This window comes from Gobio gobio (assembly GCF_949357685.1).
Source record: "Gobio gobio genome assembly, chromosome: 12".
NCBI lineage: Eukaryota > Metazoa > Chordata > Actinopteri > Cypriniformes > Gobionidae > Gobio > Gobio gobio.
The window spans coordinates 52,805,847-52,827,244 of NC_137105.1; the positions used below are offsets into that span (position 1 = coordinate 52,805,847).

Here is a 21,398-nt window from a genome sequence, read left to right on the forward strand (position 1 = left end):
TCAATATGACAATAAATGTGGTTTGTTTGTTTGAAATATGTCTTCTAACCCACGGTAATGATCCAGTACTGTGACCTGAGCCTCACTTCAGGTGCTCAATCTTGAGATTTCAGCCTATTTTGCTTCCATAACATGTCAAAGAAATCATTCACAATACATATCTAAGGGTCTCTGATTCATATCCGTCTCCTGAGGGTTTCTAGAGAAGCTTGATATAGCATTTGGCTAATTTTCTGTACATAATGTTTCTTTGGTGAAGATGTATTTAAACTCATGCAGGATTTGCACACAAAAACATTTCAGAAAATGGTTTTAAAGCACTTTGATTAATTAACTGGGGATATCTATTGGTTTAAATGTGAGAGAAACCCCTGGTGTAGTCACATGACCCTCTTGTACCTGGGCGGCCTCGTAGGTGATGGTCTTGGTTTCCGTGTGGACGATGGGGACCTCCTTAGTGGATATCTCCGTCTTCTGAGCAGCGAACGTGTCTGAAATCGTAACCATCTCAGTCTTCACAACAGGAGGCTATGGAGAGAGAGAGGCCGTCAGTGTGATGGACACGTCAGTGATGTCACGACACGCTAACACACACGCTAACACAGCACAGCATGCAGCTTAAAGACACCACTGTAAACTACACGTCTTTGGTAGAACGCATGCAAGCAAACCCAAACACCACAAGCCAGAAGGTGTGTGTCGTACGTGAGTGCAGGGTTGGTGTGTGTGATCTTTGGCAAATCACACATGCAAAAGCACAAATCTGATTCGCTCTCTATCAATGTGATCAAGAACCCTGAAGTTATCTTATAATAAGGATGTCAAGTGTGCTACATGAAACATGTGATGGTACACAACATGCAGTGCACAGAATATAAGCCCCGCATGCAACGCTCCCACTGTGACGTGTGTGTGTGTGTGTGTGTGTGTGTGTGTGTGTGTGTGTGTAGGATGGAATATAAAATCAACTTAAAAGGCGAGAGGATGAAATGACTGATGTTTAAGTGGACAAAACACTTATTTATACTGCAATGGCTTCCTTAAACAAGTGCCTGTGCAGATCAGCCTGGTCCAGGAAGGAAGGAGGAGTGGGAAATGGAAGAGGAGATGAGGAGAAGAGCAGGCGGCCATCTTCCGCTCGGGATGTCAATTACCTCCGAACAACAAATAACCTGTGGCAGGTGCTCCGTTTCCACACGAGACGCGCTGCCGTTGACGATGTGAGGCTCCTCCTCTTCCTCCTCCTCGGCAACCGCTCTGAGAGGGGGCGGGGCTTCCGCTTCGAGGGCGTGTCCATTTGGAGCGTCATCCGGTGTCTCTTCAGGCTGTGTGATCTCTTCTTCTGCAGCAGGGGCGGGCTCTGCTTCTGTGATTGGCTGTGACTCTACCACAGGGGGCGGGGCTTGTTGAATAAGCTCCGCCTCCTGCTCCTCCTCCGGCTCTTCTTTGATCTGCTGGACCGAGACGCTCGTACTGGGCAGCTGAGCGTGATACTCCGCCTCTTCTTCGCTCTCGCTGTCCGAGGATAAACTCCTCTCCTCCACTGTGACCGAGGGCTCCGGGGCGGGGCTTCTGGGCTTGGCTTTGATGACTTCCTCGATGACAACGGTCTCTTCCACGACCTCTATGACCTCTGGCTGGCCGTTCACTTCAGGTTTGACCTCTGTGCTCTACACCAGACAACGACAGACACACACGAGGGATGGAGAGAAAAAGCAAAAAACATAAACGATGACCACAGAAAAAAAACAAACTGAAGGAAACAAAGTTTCTGCAGACCTCAGTCAAAGTCAGCGCCATTCCAATGTGTCAGAGACACACAGTGTGTTCAGATACAACCATAACTAGCCACAATAGACCCTTTTCACATGTGCAGTGTTCTCAGAAGCCAACAGCAAATCAAATGTTTGCGTTTCGAATTTGCTCCAATAGAAAAAGATTGTGGCTCTATAGCCTGGTTTCCATTACAGATTTGAGATTTTCTAAATGTCGATAAAAAAACGATTGTGTTTCCATTATCCGATGTTATACGACTAAAACATACATTTTTCCTCTCGTGATAAGTCGTTCCTAAAATCCTGGTGACGGCTGTTGGTGGGTTAGCGTGTATTCCGGCCTTCACGTGTAAGGGAAGGAGGAGTAGGCGTGTTATCCAAGCATTGATGATTCCTTATACTAGAGCGGCATGAGGGGTTCCTGGGAGATTATAGTACGTGATTTCACAGAGGAGGTTCTTGATCAATTTGTTTCAGTATATCAGTATTTATTCAGAGTTTAATAAAGAACCGTCTCATCTTCTCAAACATACCGCGCCATCTTTAAAGAACGGTTTCCATTGCAGATTTGTGTAATATTCCTTTTTCAAATTGCCTGAAAAACCACCTCATGTGAGCGTAAACACGGTTTCGCTATATATTGTAATATACGAAATTGACGTGTTTTCAACGGGTGGATTTACAATTCTTAATTTCATTTGTAATGGGTGCGTTCACACCAGACGAGAATGAAGCGTTAAACATGAGTGATTTACATGTCATGTCAATGCAAAGATGCCAATAGACATCCTGCGGCACGAATGACGCGATTCAACGATTTTTTGGCGGATATTCACGCCGCGTTATCCAATCAGGAGCTTGCTCTAGTAGTGACAGCAATGAGGACAAACTCATATGTGGATAACCGGAGCTGTACGACACATCTTCACACTTTATAGAAACAAGAATAAAGAGGATCTTGCTTGGAAGTGAGTGAGGAGGTCGGACAGTCTGGTGAGTTGTAGAAAACGCTCTTTACTCAATTTGAGCTTTATATATTGAGACTACAAGCTAGCTAAAGCTGGCAAATTGAGCTTATTCTCCGTATTTTCAAACAATCCATGTCAGCCATTTCACATCGAGACCGGAGCAGAAGCAGAAGCCCCTTCCATGATGTGAATTCACGTCTGTTGTGAAGTGAATGTCACGAACATTTTGAGTTTACTCGCTTAATTTGCGCAAGCGTCCAACTACACGCGAATAACGTGATTTATTCGCACGCGTCGCGTCTGGTGTGAACGCACAGCGATAGAAACGCAGCTCATGACTGTACAGAAGAGATTGATTGTGTTGTTCAGACGAGAGAAACTCTCACAGCAGAGGTAACTCGTTTACGGTCATGTAATGCTAAGGTAATGAAACACAAAAGTATAGCGTTTCAAATTTCTCCGAGATGAAACTAGCTAGATTTATGATGTTAATAACTCCAAGCCTGTGAAGAGGGTCCAAGGTCAGGTTATATTCTCTGCAAACAAACTGCATGACACAGTATTGTGTCTAATTTAGGGATGCGGAGGTATTTTTCTGACTGAGCACACTGTGTGTCCTGAACATGGCGTCTGCTCCACCTGAGGTCCATAAACACTGCAACACCACACATATATAAATCAACACGCAACATAACGAGAGAGAGAAGCTGAAAGATGGAGGAATGCATGGCTGGACAGACAGATGGATGATCTTCATGGATGTCTGCAATGGAAAAGGGATGAGATGTGTGTGCAGTGTTAGGTGTGTGTTTGCTCAGGTGGTGTTAGGTGTGAAGCTGCTGAGCGAGGGCGATGGACCACCTTGCTGGAGTCTCTGCTGTCGATCTCGGGATGAGGAGGGGTTTTCTGTGGAACCTGAAGGTAACCATAGGACACAGTCACTCAAACACACACACACACACTCTGGACCGTAGCACTGCTTACACCTGCTACTAAGAGTTCTCCCATCTCAAGAGGCATCCACACACTCTCAACCGGACACTTGTGACGGGATCACCTGAGACAGCAGGTGTAAACAGGGTCTGGGGAGGGATGGCTGTTAGCAGTGCTACTGGTGATCAGGATGATCATAAACACACACACACACACGCACACACACACACACACACACACACACACACGACGGCAGAGGTGAAAATGATTTGCCAATTAAAGGAAGTTCATGGGCAGTCTGGCAGTGAAATATGCTCTCACACACACAAACTCGGACACTCAGTACTGATGTGTGTCGCAAAACGATCATTTACAACGTCTAGAATACTCATGTGTGTATATACACATAATGGCATGATGATTTGATTTTCTGAATGTTTATTTTAATACCGGTCACTGCTGTCTATGAAATAATCACTGTTTACATCATTTGTAGCTACACACTAGCGTTCAACAGTTTGGGGACAGCAAGTTGTTATTTTTAAATAAATTATTACTTTTATTCATCAAGGACACGTTACATTCATCAAAAGTGACATTTATAATGTTTCTATATCCAATAAATGCTGCTCTTTTGAACTTTCCATTCATCACCGAATGCTGAAAAATAACACGTATCAGTTTCCCACAGAAATATGAACGTGTTAAACACTGATAATAATCATAAATGTGTGTTGATCATCAGATGCTCATATGAGAATGATTAGTGAAGACACTGAAGACTGCAGTAATGATGATAAACTCAGGAATAAATGACACTTTACTGTATATTCACACAGAGAACAGCTGATCTACACTGAGGAATATTACACTGATTACTGGAGTTACTCTATTCAATAAATGCAGCCTTGGAGAGCATAAAAAACATACCCACCCCAAACTTTTGAACGGTAGTACATTATTATTATTATAACACCTGTATATTTTAGTGCCGTAAAAATGAGCATGTAAACGCATGGGATGGGATTAATTTTTTCAGTTTAACGCGTTAGAAATATTTACCGTAATTAATTTTTCTGTCATTCTTTGGCTAGCGTTACATTATGTTTTCACACTCTTATTCATGCAAATGCTTTTAAACCCTTCAAGCATGACAAGACAAAAGAGAACGCGCTGTCTGTGAATGTCCTGACTATGACACACACACACACACACACACATACACACACACGTACGTGTCAGATCCGCGTCATGTTCGGCAGCAGCAGATCTTAAAGTGACAGCAGCACTAATAATGTTCATCACAGAACAAAGACAACAGAGGAAACTGTAGCTTTAATAAGAATTAATCTATATTTACGCTTAACTGCATATAATTAGTACGCAGTTAAGACTGTAAAGTGTATGTTAACTTTATTCAATTTCTGTATTTTGATTATATTAAGGCCACAGGTTAATATGACATTTATGATGGGTTTATGTGAAGATATTTAAGTTCACTTACATTATTTTATTGAAGCCTAATAAATGTTGAAATTGATATATCTTTCACTGATACGGTAATATTGAATGTCTATTATTACTGTTTCATAGAGACAGTGATACTAGCCTTCATTCATAAAGAGGTGCCATTATAACAAATATTAAAATATACTGTTTATACATTAATTTGGAGAGTAACTGAAATTATTACAATATAGAAATATATAAAAATATATATATGCTATTTAAATATGCTATATATTAATTAGTCTATTTTTAATCGATTGACAGCACTACTATATAAATCATTTTGCTTTGGTATTGAAATATAACTATCTGCTATAAATATTGACTAGTGAAATCAATTCTTAAATCCCAAGAAATCGATCTTTTAGCTAGTGTTTGATTTGACGCATGAACAAAACGCCACTAAATATTATTTGCAGCACGAGGACTGTATCAGTATGGTCTGCCAGATCTGAGCATGAACTTGGTTAGCTTTAGAGGAGCAGGCATGTGGCGGCGCAGAAAGCAGTGGCATGGAGAGAGAGAAGCGGATCTGAGCTGAGACTGTACTGGCCTCTGCTGGAGCATCAGCTGCACTGCAGGAGCCAGCCAGACTCCAGAAGCAGGCCTTACTCAGAAACAGAGAGGTGAGCTCCTCTTCCAGACTCTACAGCCCAGAGGAGACACACCGAAGGAGAGAACCACAGGACAGGGGGACAGAGGAAACAAGAGAGAGAAACACAAGAGCTCTTCAGTGATTCTACAGAGCTACTAACACAACATGCACACACACACACACACACACACTACAGTAAAAGCATCTCAACACAGATCATGTGTGTGCGGAGAGGAGCGTTCCTCCAGACTCAAATAAAGGTGCATGTCAGGAGGTCATCATTTACAGTGGCTGATAAAAGCATGATTTTGAGCATGTGCGCAGCTGAAGGACACACACACACACGACTGAAAACTGCAACTGAGGTCAGCAAACCTAAGCATTCTGCTGGAAAACACACGAGTTCAGGCGCAGTGAGAAAAACAACATAATATACACAGTGATGGAGCAACCAAAGGACAGAAAGAGCCATGAACAACACAACTCAAAGAACCAATCAGCCGGAGAGGATCCGTCGGGCGAGAGGACAGGAGGTGTGTGTGGGACAGTTGGGATTAGGAGTGTTTTTTAATCCACTTAGACAATGGCAGTGTGACGTCAGGAGTGACAGGTGTTCGCAAGGCTTCTCACGCTGACGGAGCTTATGCTGGGGAATGCGATCATCTGCAGGATTTCATTAGGAGACCCAAAGGCATTGTTGGTAACTCAAGCCTGGACAGCCCTAATCATATCAGCTCCGCTCACACACGCATGTTTTAAGGATCCCTTAGGGAGTAGTGTGTGTGTGACGACTCAATGCTACATAGTAGGGGTGTAACGGTACACAGAAGTCACGGTTTGATGCATTTACATGTCCACCAGAATCTTGATTTATAACTTTAATTGATAGATTGACCAATGCGGAGCGGTAACACATTGGTTTGTGTGTAGCCTACGCTGTCATTTTCTTTGCATGTGAGAGTTCATTTAAGCCTGAAACACACCGACAGTCGGGCAGTTTGTGTGACGTTGGTCCTCGTCGCTCAGTCGAGCCATCTGATTGGCTGTTCTTCTAGCGAACCAGTGCACGAGAAAAAACCCATAAGTAAGTGTCTGTGGTGAGCGAGATTATGAGGTGCTTTGTTTATAAAGGGAACACCATAGATATACATCAGGGTCGCCAACTAGCGGACTCCAGTCCGAATCCGGACCGCCAAGCCTTTTGACGTAATGAAATAAATATGCCACATGCCGTAAAAAAATAATTATAATAAAACAAATCACATTTATATCAGACAGCTCAGTAGAACCGTTTGGGTCCTATGTCGCCACGGGTTGAGACGACAGTTAACGTTACTTTGCTCATTGTTGCTACCTTCAACAGGAAAAAGCACTTTAGTTGCTCGTAATGTTGAAATTAATGTACTTTCAGTGCAGATTTAGAGATGAAGGCATTTTTAGTTCATCATATTTTTGTCAGACATGGTTACTGGTTGAATTTAGATATTTTCTACCAAAGCAAATTAAAGGACATAACAGAACAGCAACAAAATGAGATCAATTTTGTTAAGGATTAGCCTACCTATGTTTGCTTTAACAATACGAACAGACATGTTTTGTCCATATGAGAACATATTATATTTTGTTCAATTAAGAACAAATGCTATCTACACTAATTTCTTGAGTCTGGCTAAACATAAATGATTGTTTTTAGGGATATAATTGTCCGGACCTCGGCCGGTGACAAGGGTTAATTTACTAGACCTCAAGCTATTTTATTTGAAGACCCCTGATATACATAATAAAGGCTAGAGGTCTTACGGCAGAGTCTGAACACAAATACTCTCATCTCGCTGAAATCTTGACGGATTTACAAATGGCTACAAACGTTATTAAAGTGGCTATAATTCTGGATACATGAACAAATGATGCATAATTATTCATAAGTATGCAGTGTCATAACTACATCTCTGATGTTTATAACAAACCAAACCATTTGAAAATCGGCAGAAAATTGAGCAAGTTATGGTTATTTAAAAAGTACACGCAGCATTAAAACACAATGTTAGGAGTGAGCGAGCTGACTGAGACAAGATGGCCGCCAGTGCGGACGTCGAGCTTCATTAAATAAAAGGTATAACCGCTTCTCTTGCCGTATGCGCCGTTTCAAGTCAAGCCAAACTGCCTGAGCGCAAGGAATCGTGTGGTAGCTCGATGTAAACAAAGCATGGCGGACCGTATGAGGCTTATGCTAAACGTACAATCATTTCTATCGCCAAAGGTGCTTACTTACTAGCTTATTTGAGGGAAACGGAGGGGAAAAACGGCCCATACGGCAAGAGAAGCTGTTATACCTTTTATTTAATGTTAATTGTATAGTTGGTTCATAAACACCGCATCCGTACGGGGCTGCAATTGTTGTTTCGCGGGCTGTGTGACGTCAGATCTCGTAACTGGGAGTATATTGATCTAGTACGAGTTCACAGGTCGTTCCAGTGCACTTTCACAGGTGGAAGGTTGTAAAAACACGGGTTACCGGTTGCCTGGAACGCGGCATAAGTACAAAACATTGTGCTTTTGTGAAATAAAGATGCCGATTTCTGCCGTCCCGGTAGTTTGTGCAGTGCATTACAAAAACTAATGGAGACGGTGTATAGGCTTGTTTTAGGTTTGTGCGTAGATCGTCTCTTCTTCTGCCGTTTTCCTGTTGTGCCGTTTAGCAAACAGCGTTGTATTCCCGCCAGGGCCTGAAATTAACACCCGACCACGGGCCAAATGCGGGTGAATTTAGCAATCGGCGGGTAACACTGTCAATCTACCTGGCAGGTAGCCAATGAGAATTGAGTGATTGATTAGGCATTCATAGGTTTTCGACTCGATTCGGGAAAGATTTTTGGAAACGCAGAACAATTCGGTTATTTTTTTAAAGTGCATTCATAAGATTATATAAAGGCTTCTAATGTGTCTTAGGTAAAAACTTTACTAGTAGTAATAATAATAATATGAATTTAGTGCTGTTTAACGGTTCCTGAACGCTGTAACTAACAGCTGCCAGGACCTGTTATTGTGACTGAATCAGCCATCAACACAGCCACGTGATGTTTATATACAAGCTTTTTTATTGAAACAATTTTTTTTTATTATATTCTAAGAGTTATTATTACTTATATTGATTTCGCTAACAACTTGACAGCAAATAAATGTGTATTCTTACAAGTTAAAAGAACAATGCTTGTGCAATTCCTGTTTTTCACCTTTATGAGGCAAAAAAAACTAACAAAAAAACGTTTTTTCAGGCCCTGATTAGCGCACGTGCTGGAGTGGACTGGAGTGTGGATGGCCTGTGACTGACTGTATTCGGCGTCTGACTGAATGCCCCGTGACGTTTGGCACATATACATGTACCGTTAGACCCCTACTACATAGTAAGTGATTTAATGCATGGGTGTAAAACGTCAGACACACAGTGCTTCATTTCATGATTCATAGGTTTTCGACTCGATTCAGGAACGATTTTTGGAAATGCAGAACAATTCTGTATTTTCTTTAAAGTGTATTCATAGGATTACATAAATGCTTCTGTCTTAGGTAAAAACGGACTACCTATCATTTGTTTTGAGAGTAAGCTCATTAAATACATGTACACACTTGGAAAATAACAAAATGCAATGTGCCAATAAAATACTTTAGAGTTGAGCACACCAAAGAAAGCATTCATATTCCAAACGATTGACCAAACGCATCGAGAAAACGAGATCATTCATGCAATGTTTTCCCAACTGTCCCACCGTCCAACAGAAAACACACAGAAAACCAGCAGCTCAGCTGAGGAGCGTGAGAAGAGCAGGAAGTGAAGGACAGCGAGGGCATGCAGAGCGTCTGAGGTCCGTATCCCGAGCAGAAGCACACGTACCCCTTGAGCCTGCAAGCGCAGGGTGGCGGCAGGGCTGCCCGTCAGCCGTTTGTCCCACTGACTGGGTCTGGCCTCGGGCGTAGCCTCCATAAAACTGCGCTTTAGCTCGCTAATGCTAGCCTGATGTTTCAATACATCCTCCTGGGTCTTATCCAGGTCCTGAAGGGCCCACCGCACCAGGGAGAGGCAGGCAGGGGGAGGACAAAGGGACAACCAACAACCAGCACATTAGTCATGGAGACACCTGAACCAGTTACAGTCCAGCCTCACTGATCGCCAGCGGACGTGTGGAGTTCACACATGCACGTACACTTCTGTACAATTGACCATAGGCACAGAACGCAACGATATAAACCAGCTGGAAAACCTCTGAAGATATCGACACACCAAGAAGTGACATTTGACCAATGTCCTGAGGAAGCTTTAACAGCATCAGAAGTGTAGTTTATAATCAGAATACAGTCACTTAAATAGTTAGCGTTAATTTAGTTATTCAAATGTACAAACCTAGTGATTTTATAATGCTTAATATTTATTCAAAAGTGAAATGTGTGGAATAAAATATTACAGGACACGGCTATATGAGCCAATAAATGCTCCTCTGCCGCCATCTACTGGTTATAGTGGTAATTAACGTCTTGTTTATTTTTAAATAAAAGTATTTATCAAATGCTGCATTTCCTACATCTTGAAACGTTTGGTTTTACACATACTCAGAAGGGTGTTTTTGGTCATCACATTAAAAATAGCATTAAAGTGCTGGGAAAATGTCCAATTACAGACACGGTTTCTTATTTTAATGTTCCCAGTAGCTTCGTCAATCAACTGGTTTACAGGCAAATGAGGTAAGTGTGATAACTGCATTAAAATATAAACACAACATTAAAAAGTCAAGCATTGATGGATTCACTGGAAATGTCCGAGCTGGCTTATCGAAAACCAGTAACCGTGCATATGGTCAATTGTGTGCACTCATGATGATTGGAACAACCGAAAAAAGAAAAAAATATTTTAAAATGATATCACGTCCATTCATTTATCAGTTTTAATGGGTGTGGCATAATTCATAATGAAATCTGGCAAAAACGAAGATAATTTAGAGTTTGTTTTGGTGGTTGAAACGGTCTTTAACATTTGAAGGACCCTGTTAATCCCACTAACGGTCATTTCATCCGACTAAACGGTCATTTAATGAGGGTCAGGTCAGAGGTCAGAGACTGTTGGGAGCAGTGAGGCAGGACTGGTTTACATACGGAGGACTGGAGTGGCGCAGTGATTCACTGCCTCAATGCCAAAGACACACAACTCCAGAACGCCACACATGGAGAACGTCACTTGATGTAAAGCTGAAGTGTGGCATAATGAGAAAACACTCTCTCACCACAGTTTAATATGTAGAGAAGACTATGGGTGCTTTCACACTGGCAGCTTAGTTTGAAACGAGGCACGGTTCGCATGAAAGATTAGTAATGTGCATGTATTTAAGCCGTCATTAGTTCAACAAATGGTGATGATTTACCTGGGAAACGAGCCAGAGTGAACAATTAGAGCGGAAAATGAATGGCACGCAATCCACCGTCTCCTCAAAAGAGTGTTCGCTAGCAGCATGTGATGCACATACAGTCAACCAAGAGTCGTTCACTCTGATGCACGATATAGAAAACACAATATACTGACCTGCGTCCTGTTTTCTATCATGTGTTGTTCACATTTGTGATGTAAGATGGACGTGTGAAACCAGTGTGAAAGCACCCTATAAGCCATCAGTAATTTCGACTGATCCATTGCTTGAGCAACAGGACCTCTTAACTCCAAACTGCCAAAATTCAGATGTTTTTACATCCAAAATGCTACATTTATCTACTAGCAGACACAATGATTTCAGCTTTAAACATCTAGATGATCAAATCCGCCTGTGTTGAGTGAGTTGGCGACCTCAGCGATCGTGAGTCGGGTGTCTTTAGCACTGACCCCAGGATGAGTAACTTCTTAGTTATAGAATCAAATGTAAACAAATCACCACAACCAAAGCAGAAAGTAACCTGTCTGGTTAGGGAAATGCTATTAGTGCTGTTATGAAAACCATTCCCAAGGGACATTTTCACAAACACCACGCATCACGAGCATTCAGTTCACCCGGTGCAACATGCAGCGCATGCATGGGTGTACACACACACACACACACACACACACACACACACACACTAATGCATGCACACAAAGCCTGAAAGAGGAAGAGTGAGAGGCAGCCCAGGACAGTAGCCAGAGAGGGGACACATGTCCACCATCCATTATGTTTTGCTCGCTTTCATTTGTTTTTTGTATATTGTCCAAGTAGACATACGAACCTCCAACATTAAATTGCTATGTCTGACATATATATTTTCCCCCTGCACTCTCAACTTGCTCTGTGGATTAAAAATGAGAACACATTTGAACAGATGGAAAGTCTTAACAGGCTCAAATCTGATGAGAGGAAGACGCTCTGTAATGGGAATGATTACAGCACATGTAGAGACGGATGTAGAGTCTGAGAGCACCAGTGAAATGCTTCTAATGTGCATTTTTATCATTGATCATTGCAAATTATATTATCAGCATATGGATTTGAGCGAATCTCAGATTCTCAACGTGCTCTCAGACTTCCAGATGCGCCTCCGGCGTGATCCAGTTTGGTTCATATGACACTACAGGTTTCCTGTGTGTTGATTTGTATCAGGATTCTCTGAAGGAACCAACCAACAGGCAAATCAGCATTTGATTACAAGTCATCAAACAAGCACCGCTTAGCCAATCAATCAGCAAATCTGTGGCCGTTTGATCACTCAAGAGCGCTCGCATGATTTGTGCCTCATTTGCAATTGAAATAAACATTACACACATTACAGAAAAAAACCAAAAGAATCAGCACAGCAAAGACTTCACATCAAACAACCATGATGATGCAAGAACCCCATCACTTTCATTTGGACATGAAATAAAGACGTCAGAATCTCAAGACCTTTCTCTCAGGAGCGCCAGAGCCACCTTTATCCGTCTGCTCGTGCCATCAGAGATAAAAGATGAAGATTAGTTCACAACAATAGCTTTGGATTGTGTGCTAATTATATGAATATGACTACAGATGCATGCTGGGAAGGTTAGCAGACCTCGAAGGCCGATTCATGGGTGACGGGTGTGGCCACGTCCGGCTTCTCCACGACCTCCACCTGTGGACTCTAATTGGTGGAATAATGGACAATATTGTCGGAAAAGGTGAAATGGATGATGGGAAGTCCTGAAGTGCACACAGGATGTGAGCCCTGAGCTCTGGGACAGGCTAGTCTTTGTATAAACACCTGAAGGGCTATGATGAACTCTCGTCTAAGATTTAAGCTGGTCGAGTGGTCGGATAAACGAGGGGGGCGAGATTTTCGAGACAGGATGTGGACTATAAATAAGATCCCACTGGAATGCGGCTGCAAGCTGCGAGCTGGAAAACATTCTGCATTTTACACTAAAAATCTGGCACTGGGAGGAGGAGCGGGACAGAAAAGAGCTACAGGACGGGGGGAGGAAGGCAAATAGCAACAAAATGCACACAGTAGCATTTTAGGAGGCGGGCAGACATGGAGAAAGGAACGAGGGGGTGGGGTTAGGGGTCAGTTTAGGCGGCGGGGTCACACTGCGTTTCCTCTGAAGAGGTCATGACCTCAGCCGGCCTAAAGCGGGCAAGCGCTTTCGGCTCTAGGTAGCACAAGGACATGGCCAGAGGAAACGCCAGCAGAAGAGACAGCACCACCGACTGACAGGCGGAGAGGAAGACGGCGAAGATGAGAAGGAAGGAGGGCAGAAGGGAAGGGGAGGAGAGCGGGAGGTGGTGGTGCAGGAGGGTGGAGCAGTCCTCTGGCAGACTGATGTAGCCGTCCTCATCCAGCAGGGAGGGAAGGTGCAGACCCTGGAGGAACCTGAGCATGGACAGGCCCAGCCGGTGCAGGGCGGAGCGGGGCGCTGAGGGTGGAGGCGGCGGCTCGTCGGACCCCACACACTCTGCTTCTCCATCTAAAGTGGCACCGCTGGAGCCGTCGGGCACCGGGGTCAAAGGGTCAGAGTCAGGCTCGGGCTGAAGCTCATCCTCGGAGATGTCGGACAAGACCTCCAGCTCAGAGATGGTGTCAAGTGTGGGTGGGAGTGAGGACAGGGTGGAGGAGGACGGAGAAAATGGGAACATGAAGAGAGACTGCATGGGTGCAGGAACACGACAGGAGAATGTGCATGGCATAAAGAGCATGGTGGAATGCGCAGGAGAAGAGAAGGGGAGAGAGAAACACAACATTAGTCAGAGAGCCGAGTCGAGGTCAGGTCAGCAGTGACTGGGTGTGAGGGACGACACATTAGGAAAGACTCGTACTCAGGGGGTGCACATGTGTGTGTGTGTGTGTGTGTGTGTGGGCAAGCATTAGACAACATCACAACTAAAGCTGGCAGTGTTGGGGCAGAAGCTCAGGAGATGAGGGCGTTTTCACACCAGGCTGAGGAGTTCGCGTGATCTCAGTTTCTTCAGGGGTTTTCTCAAGAGTGCACATGCTAGCGAGCAGAATCTCCCCTGATGGTTTAAAAGCAATCCTGACTAACTAGTGGAAGTGGTTGACTATTTATTAGGGCTGGGTAAAACAAATATCGAGTCTCATTGTTACGCACTGATATCGATTCTTAAATCCCAAGAACACATTAGTCTATCCGGTCTACAGTGCATGAATGAACAGATCATTGTCGCGCCTCCCGTCCAATAAATCAAAATCATCTTTGTGCTTAGATATCAAATTACATCCATTTTATTACGAAAAACCATATTCAGTGACCGTAAACTCATTAGTGAGCTAGAAAAATGAAGTCTAGAGGAGCATTTAACTGATGTGAACTGGATTGAGCTGGACAAGGACACTAAAGCCTAAATTTGATGCATCTTCTGCAAGTCCACAAGTGCCGATCGGTGTAAAGTTTTGGTAGTAAAACCAATGGCCTTAGGGCATTCTGGTATATCCCTGAGGTCTAGGGCTGGGCGATATGGCTGAAAACTGTATCACGATATAAGTGGTTCATATCGGTCGATATCGATAATTATTGATATGTTTTATTACCTATTTAAAATAAGGACCAGGAGAAAAATATTTTACATTTAAATTTTTTTTATTTTAAACGTAACCTTCCTCTGATTATAATCCCTCAGTTATAAAGGCAGAAATGTCAACACAACCATGAAAACACTCAAATAATTAAAATATAAACACAAGTCTAAAATCACAATAAATGTGATATGGCGCAACCAGACCTGATACAGTTTCCTGATTGGCTGTTAGCCTGTCACTCCCTCTTTGCTTACCAGAGAGCGAGTGCCTTTGTTCATGCAACCAAACTTGCTTCCCAGCCTCTGGTTTCTTCCGACAAAGAAAAAATAATTATTATTGAACGTTTTATCGAACGCATTTTTTATTGATATCGATGACGTGTCTATCGCGATACATATCGTTATCGTTTTATCGGCCAGCCCTACTGAGGTCTTAAGTCATTGGGAATCGATTCTTTTGGTTGGGAATCACATTTGATGGTTCATATGTACATAGTACAGTTCAGTGAGTATAAAAGTAGCCCGTCTTCATTTGAAAAGTCAGCTGCAGAAGTAATAAAGACATCTATCTGATGATGTGATATTCTAGGCTCAGTAGGATTGTTTATTCTTTGCATCTCCTGCTACACATCCGTCCAATCTTTGGAGGAGAATCCCTAGCTACAGTGCTGCTAATGCTACCACGGGATTCACATGGATGGGATGGGGGAAGCGAACTCTGGTTCAGACCAAGTGTGAAAACGCCCTGAGAAAAACACAGGGCATCTGTGGGGACTGTGAGCGCTCTAAATGAAAGCTGTTCAGTGGGGTGATCCTTCATCATATATATGAACAGGCCAGTGGCGGGAACAGGGGAGGAATGTCTGTCGCCACTGATAACTCGGTTATTGTCACAAAGATGGTTTGTGACTCTCAAAGCACTTCCATCCTCCATTGGTTTTGGTGTGGGTCTGTGAAAGACTCTGTTCATGTGAGAGCTGTAGGTTAGGGCAGGAATGCCAGCGCTCCTCCAGGGCTCCGCATGAATACAGCCCTTTGACGGACATGGAAAGGTCACGTCTGGGACACAGACTGGGTCAGGGCGTGCGGGTCAGCTGTGGACCGAGCTCCCGCCGGGACTGCTCAAGAACTGGACTCAGCAGTGGGAGGAGTTCCCAGAGGAGGATCCACGGGTGTTAACATTTGAGTAGCATGATTCACGGGTTAGCCCGAGTTATCAGAACCAATCAAAACAATATTCTCATCAAATCTATGGGGGGGACCAAAACGAGTATTTTCATAATACACTTGTTGTGGGAAAACATCAGGAGGGGTAAAAGCAGTTGTTACTGTCCCAGGGCACTTCCTGTAAATGGAGATCATAAAGAGATGGTTCTCACCTTGGAGTCGGAGTTGAGCTCCAGAGCCGGCCCATTCTCCCCAGCAGTCAGAGCAGAGTCCACAGCGTGACTGTAATCACTCACATTCACCAGAGGAGCTGTCCACACACACACACACACACACACACACACACACACACACACACAGTTCAGATCTTTACCCATCTTACGCTCATATTTTTGAGACCACACATGACATCTGAGACTTACTTTTTAAAACAGGAAATAAATATTTGTAGCAACATTTAGATCATTGACAATTTGAGAAATCATTTTTAAATCATTAATTTTTCTATTCAGCTTTTCTTCAAATTGGTGTGTTGATGAATTCTGTGTCACACTTTATATTAGGTGTCTTTATGTACATAGGTTAAACAATAATACTAATAACACTGGGATGTGTAGGTTTATGGGTGGGTTATGGAGTAAAGGAAGAGTCAGTGTTGTTATGGTTATTAATTACAGATGCAGGTATTTTAAAATACAAGCATGATGCAAAAACATGTCTGTACACAATGACGGCATTGTATAAATGATTTATTAAATGTTAGCATGTAGTTAAAGACACTTAATATTTTGTTGAGACTTGTGGTTTCAGACACTCAGACTCCATTGTATGTCTAAACATTCATATCTTTCATTAAACATTAAGTTTATTACAATTATTAAAAGTAAATCCATGAACACTTCAGCTAGAAAAGGGTAGCAGGTTTTGTACTAATGATGATTGACTGATGCTACCAACACCATTACAAATCTCACACCAAATAAACAAGCATGAGAGTTTGCTTGTGTGCATGTGTGTAAGTTTACGTGTGTGTGAGAGTTTACGTGCCTGAGTTTGTATGTGTGAGTGTTGGCATGTGAGTGTGCAAGTTTGTGTGTGTGTGTGTGTGTGTGTGAGTTTGCTTGTGTGCATGTGTGTAAGTTTACGTGCCTGAGTTTGCACGTGTGAGTGTTGGCATGTGAGTGTGCAAGTTTGTGTGTGTGTGTGTGTGTGAGTTTGCTTGTGTGCATGTGTGTAAGTTTACATGTGTGTGAGTTTGCACGTGTGAGTATTTGCGTGTGAGTGTGTGAGTTTGCGTGAGTGTGAGTTTGAATGTGTTTGCGCACGTAAGCGTGAGAGTTTGCTTGTGTGCATGTGTGTAAGTTTACGTGTGTGTGAGAGTTTGCATGTGTGTTTGCGCGCGCAAGCGTGAGAGTTTGCTTGTGTGCATGTGTGTAAGTTTACGTGTGTGAGAGTTTGCATGTGTGTTTGCGCGCGCAAGCGTGAGAGTTTGCTTGTGTGCATGCGTGTAAGTTTACATGTGTGAGTTTGCGTGAGTGTGCGAGTGTATGTTTGCAAGTTTGTGTGTGTGTGTGTGTGTGTGTGTGTGTGTGTGCGAGTGTGTTAGTTAGTGTGTGTGAGACTGTGCGTGTGAGAATAAGTGTGTGTGTGCGCGAGTGTGTGTGTGTGTGTGTGTGTGTGTGTGTGTGTGTGTAAGCATGTGTACGCGCGAGTGCCTTCAATGTCTCTTGCTGTTAGTAAGATACAATCTCTTTTCTCAGCTAATAAATATTGAAGTTGTGTTTTAATCCTTTGATGTTCTGAAGTCAGAGCAAAGCTTTTCAAACTATGAATCAAATGTCCTTCATTGTTGTGTCAGCTGGTGAGGCTGTAGGCGTTTCTCAATGTCAAGGAAGGATCCTTGAAAGCCAGAATTTCGAGGATGCTACATCATCGATGTCCGTCGAAGGGCTGTTCCAATGTCGAGGATCCTCGGAATTTCAATCAAGGTCTGAGTCCTTCGTTCGAAAAATATGCCATATACAGGAAAGGATGCATACGAGTAGACTTCTCAAATCACCCACAATCCTATGCGCGCAGCTTTGCTATCTTGTTAAAAAAATACAAAATATTGGACGTTGGCGGGGCAATATGCTTTCAAGTGTAAGTATTTACGTTACCAAACATTTGTAAAGTTTATCTTTTAAATGCCAGTACAAATTACAACCGTATTGATATTATGACGTTATTATAAATATTACAAATGACGTTATTGATGGTTAACGGACCTTTTCACTGACGTAATGAGGCTGACGTGCACTTGCTAGCCTGTTCCATTTACGTGTTCTCCGAGTCCGAATGCTAAAGAGGAGCCTCGCCTCGCCTCTGAAGGAAGTGACTTGGAAGGATCCTTGACATTGAGAAACACCTAGTGTCACAGTACAGGCGAAGCAGCTCTTCAGTCTGTACCTCGTCCTTCTTCTTCTTACTTCAGTCTCTCACTGCTCTCAGATAGTCTGCTCTCGTGTGGTCTCTATTTAGGGTAGTTCTGTCCCCGCCCATAGCCTCAGCTGGGACTCTAAAGCCCCTGAGGTCAAAGGTCATTTACAGCCAAAGACATTTGGACATGTTTATGCAAGCGTTCTTATGGGAGTGTGTTCCAGAAAGCCAGAGGAGCCCTACACACTCCTAAAGATAGAGTCGTAAAACCCAAACAGCGTGAGTTTCAGCTGCCGCTCTCCATCAGGAAGAGCTGAATAATGGATCAGACGGGCTGGAGGACAGCATCCGCATGACCTGGTTTGAGCGGAGTGAAAGTGGGCTAATGTGGCCAGAGCTGCTGCTGGGACGTCCATTTCATCATGTCACTCAGTGACAGCTCTCAGATCTGGGGCAGCAGCAGCTCCTCATGCGTCCAGCAGGGGGCGAGCGCAGCTACTAAAGCAGGCGGAGGGATGGATTCACAGCAGGGGGAAAAACGGGGTCATTTTAATGCAGAGGAATGCAGATTCTCAGAAGCTTTCACACCCATGATGCACTTCACCCGTGGCACAGATGATGTGTGTGTTATGATGGATTATTGAGTGTCAGTCGTATGATGAGAGAGAGCGCCACTGCCAGAGGGCGGCACACACTGGCCTCAGAACGAGGTGAACGCTGAAGACATTAAAGGGCCACACACACACACACACACACACACACACACACACACACACACACACACACACACACACACACACACACACACACACACACACACACACACACACACACACACACACACACACACACACACACACACACACACACACACACACACACACACACACACACACACACACACACACACACACACACACACACACACACACACACACACACACACACACACACACACACACACACACACACACACACACACACACACACACACACACCTCTGATGGTGTCACAAAGCTGGACGAAAGTCTCATAGGAGAGAAAAAAACAGAACTTAAATGTTTGCAAAACAAGTAAACGTTAGCATCGTCCAGAAGGTTTAGCGTGTGTGTGTGTGTTAAGCCCATTGATGATGCGCGTCGCGGTGGTCTCTGTGCAGTATCAGAGCTCATTTCCTCCCGCGCGCATCTCTCCTGCTCGCTCCACAGACAGGAAACAGATGTGCCTCATTTCCTGTGTCTGTCCGTGGCAGAGAGCCGGGACAATGTGGCCACATCTATCACAACAATACAGCACTAGACCACCGCTCAGAGGAAGACACTGCAGCGGCACACACACACACACCAATCTGTGCTCATTCATGCGGAGAGAGAGAAGGACATCATAAACGGGCATTAATAATAATAATAATAATGTGCAGTGATGAACTCGGACTGCACTGACCTCCAGATCATCAGGTTAAGGCTGTTTAGTGTGTGTGTGTGTGTGTGTGTGTGTTGCAGCGGAGCATCATATGACCCTCACTCTGTCACTGGATGGCAGTCTCTCAGGACACACACACACACACACACACACACACACACCTCACAGCACCTTAATTCAACTGCTCATTTGCATGAAGGCAAACTTTGACAAGCGCTGTCGCTCGTGTCACTCAAATCAGAAAATCAGTTGATGAGATTTGTAAATGAATGTCAGCGGTCGCTGAGCTGGGCTCTGGCCACACGGGTTTGGGTTGTTTTTATCCTGAGCTAATGATGCTCTCAGAAACCTTTCAGCATTAACATGATTTAACACAGTTATGTTCAATAATCGCCTCACTCAGGTGAACCAATAATGTAGTAGAGCTAAGATTTTGCTGTCCTAGAGGGGAAATTTGAACACACTCACAAATGCACACACACTCAACAGCCACTCACTCACTCACTCACTCACTCACTCACTCACTCACTCACTCACTCACTCACTCACTCACTCACTCACTCACTCACTCACTCACTCACTCACTCACTCACACACTCACACACTCACACACTCACTCACTCACTCACTCACACACTCACACACTCACTCACTCACTCACTCACTCACTCACTCACTCACTCACTCACTCACTCACTCACTCACTCACTCACTCACTCACTCACTCACTCACTCACTCACTCACTCACTCACTCACTCACTCACTCACTCACTCACTCACTCACTCACTCACTCACTCACTCACTCACTCACTCACTCACTCACTCACTCACTCACTCACTCACTCACTCACTCACTCAACAGCCTCACACACACACACACACACTCACGTTTACAGACACACACTCATGTACGCTCACACAGACACACACACACACACACACACACACTCAATCAACAGCCTCACACACACACACACACACACACACACACTCATGTTTACACACATGCACGCTCACACAGACGCTTACACACGTACACACACGCTCACACAGACACACACATAGACACTCACACACACAGACACACGCGCTCAGAGATATACACACACTCAATCAACAGGCTTACACACACACTCACACAGATACACACACATGCACGCTCACAGACACACACACACACACACACACACACACACACACACACACTCACTCAATCAACAGCCTCACACACACACACACACACACACAAACACACACACACACGCACAAGCATGTATCCACGCAAAAACACTTGCACACTTAAACAAACACATGCACATACAAAAATACACACACACGCAACTGGTTTGCTATTCTTGTGGGGACTCTACATAGACGTAATGGTTTTTATACTGTATATTCTCTTCCCTTACACTGACCCTAAACCGACCCAACACACACACACACACTCTCTCTGTTAGAGCAGACCTCATATGAATGGCCTCATTTAGCACTGGAGATGTCCTGCAGATAAAGAGTTGACAGCCTGAGGTTCACTGGAGTTCACACACACATGCGGCGGCCACATCAAGCCCCACGCTGGCCTTCTGCTGCTCCAGCGGGACAGATGA

At 43.9% G+C, this 21,398-nt stretch overlaps 1 protein-coding gene across 1 annotated transcript in view; it reads right to left on the bottom strand.

Moving 5' to 3' along the window:
* epb41l2 (erythrocyte membrane protein band 4.1 like 2) overlaps positions 1 to 21,398 on the bottom strand; it is an 85,680-nt gene that overhangs the window by 11,622 nt on the left and 52,660 nt on the right. The window contains 8 exon segments of the mRNA XM_079831289.1: positions 400 to 528; positions 1,155 to 1,670; positions 3,605 to 3,658; positions 5,739 to 5,831; positions 9,673 to 9,831; positions 12,674 to 12,709; positions 12,822 to 12,890; positions 16,159 to 16,256. Coding sequence (XP_079687415.1) covers positions 400 to 528; positions 1,155 to 1,670; positions 3,605 to 3,658; positions 5,739 to 5,831; positions 9,673 to 9,831; positions 12,674 to 12,709; positions 12,822 to 12,890; positions 16,159 to 16,256 — 1,154 coding nt within the window.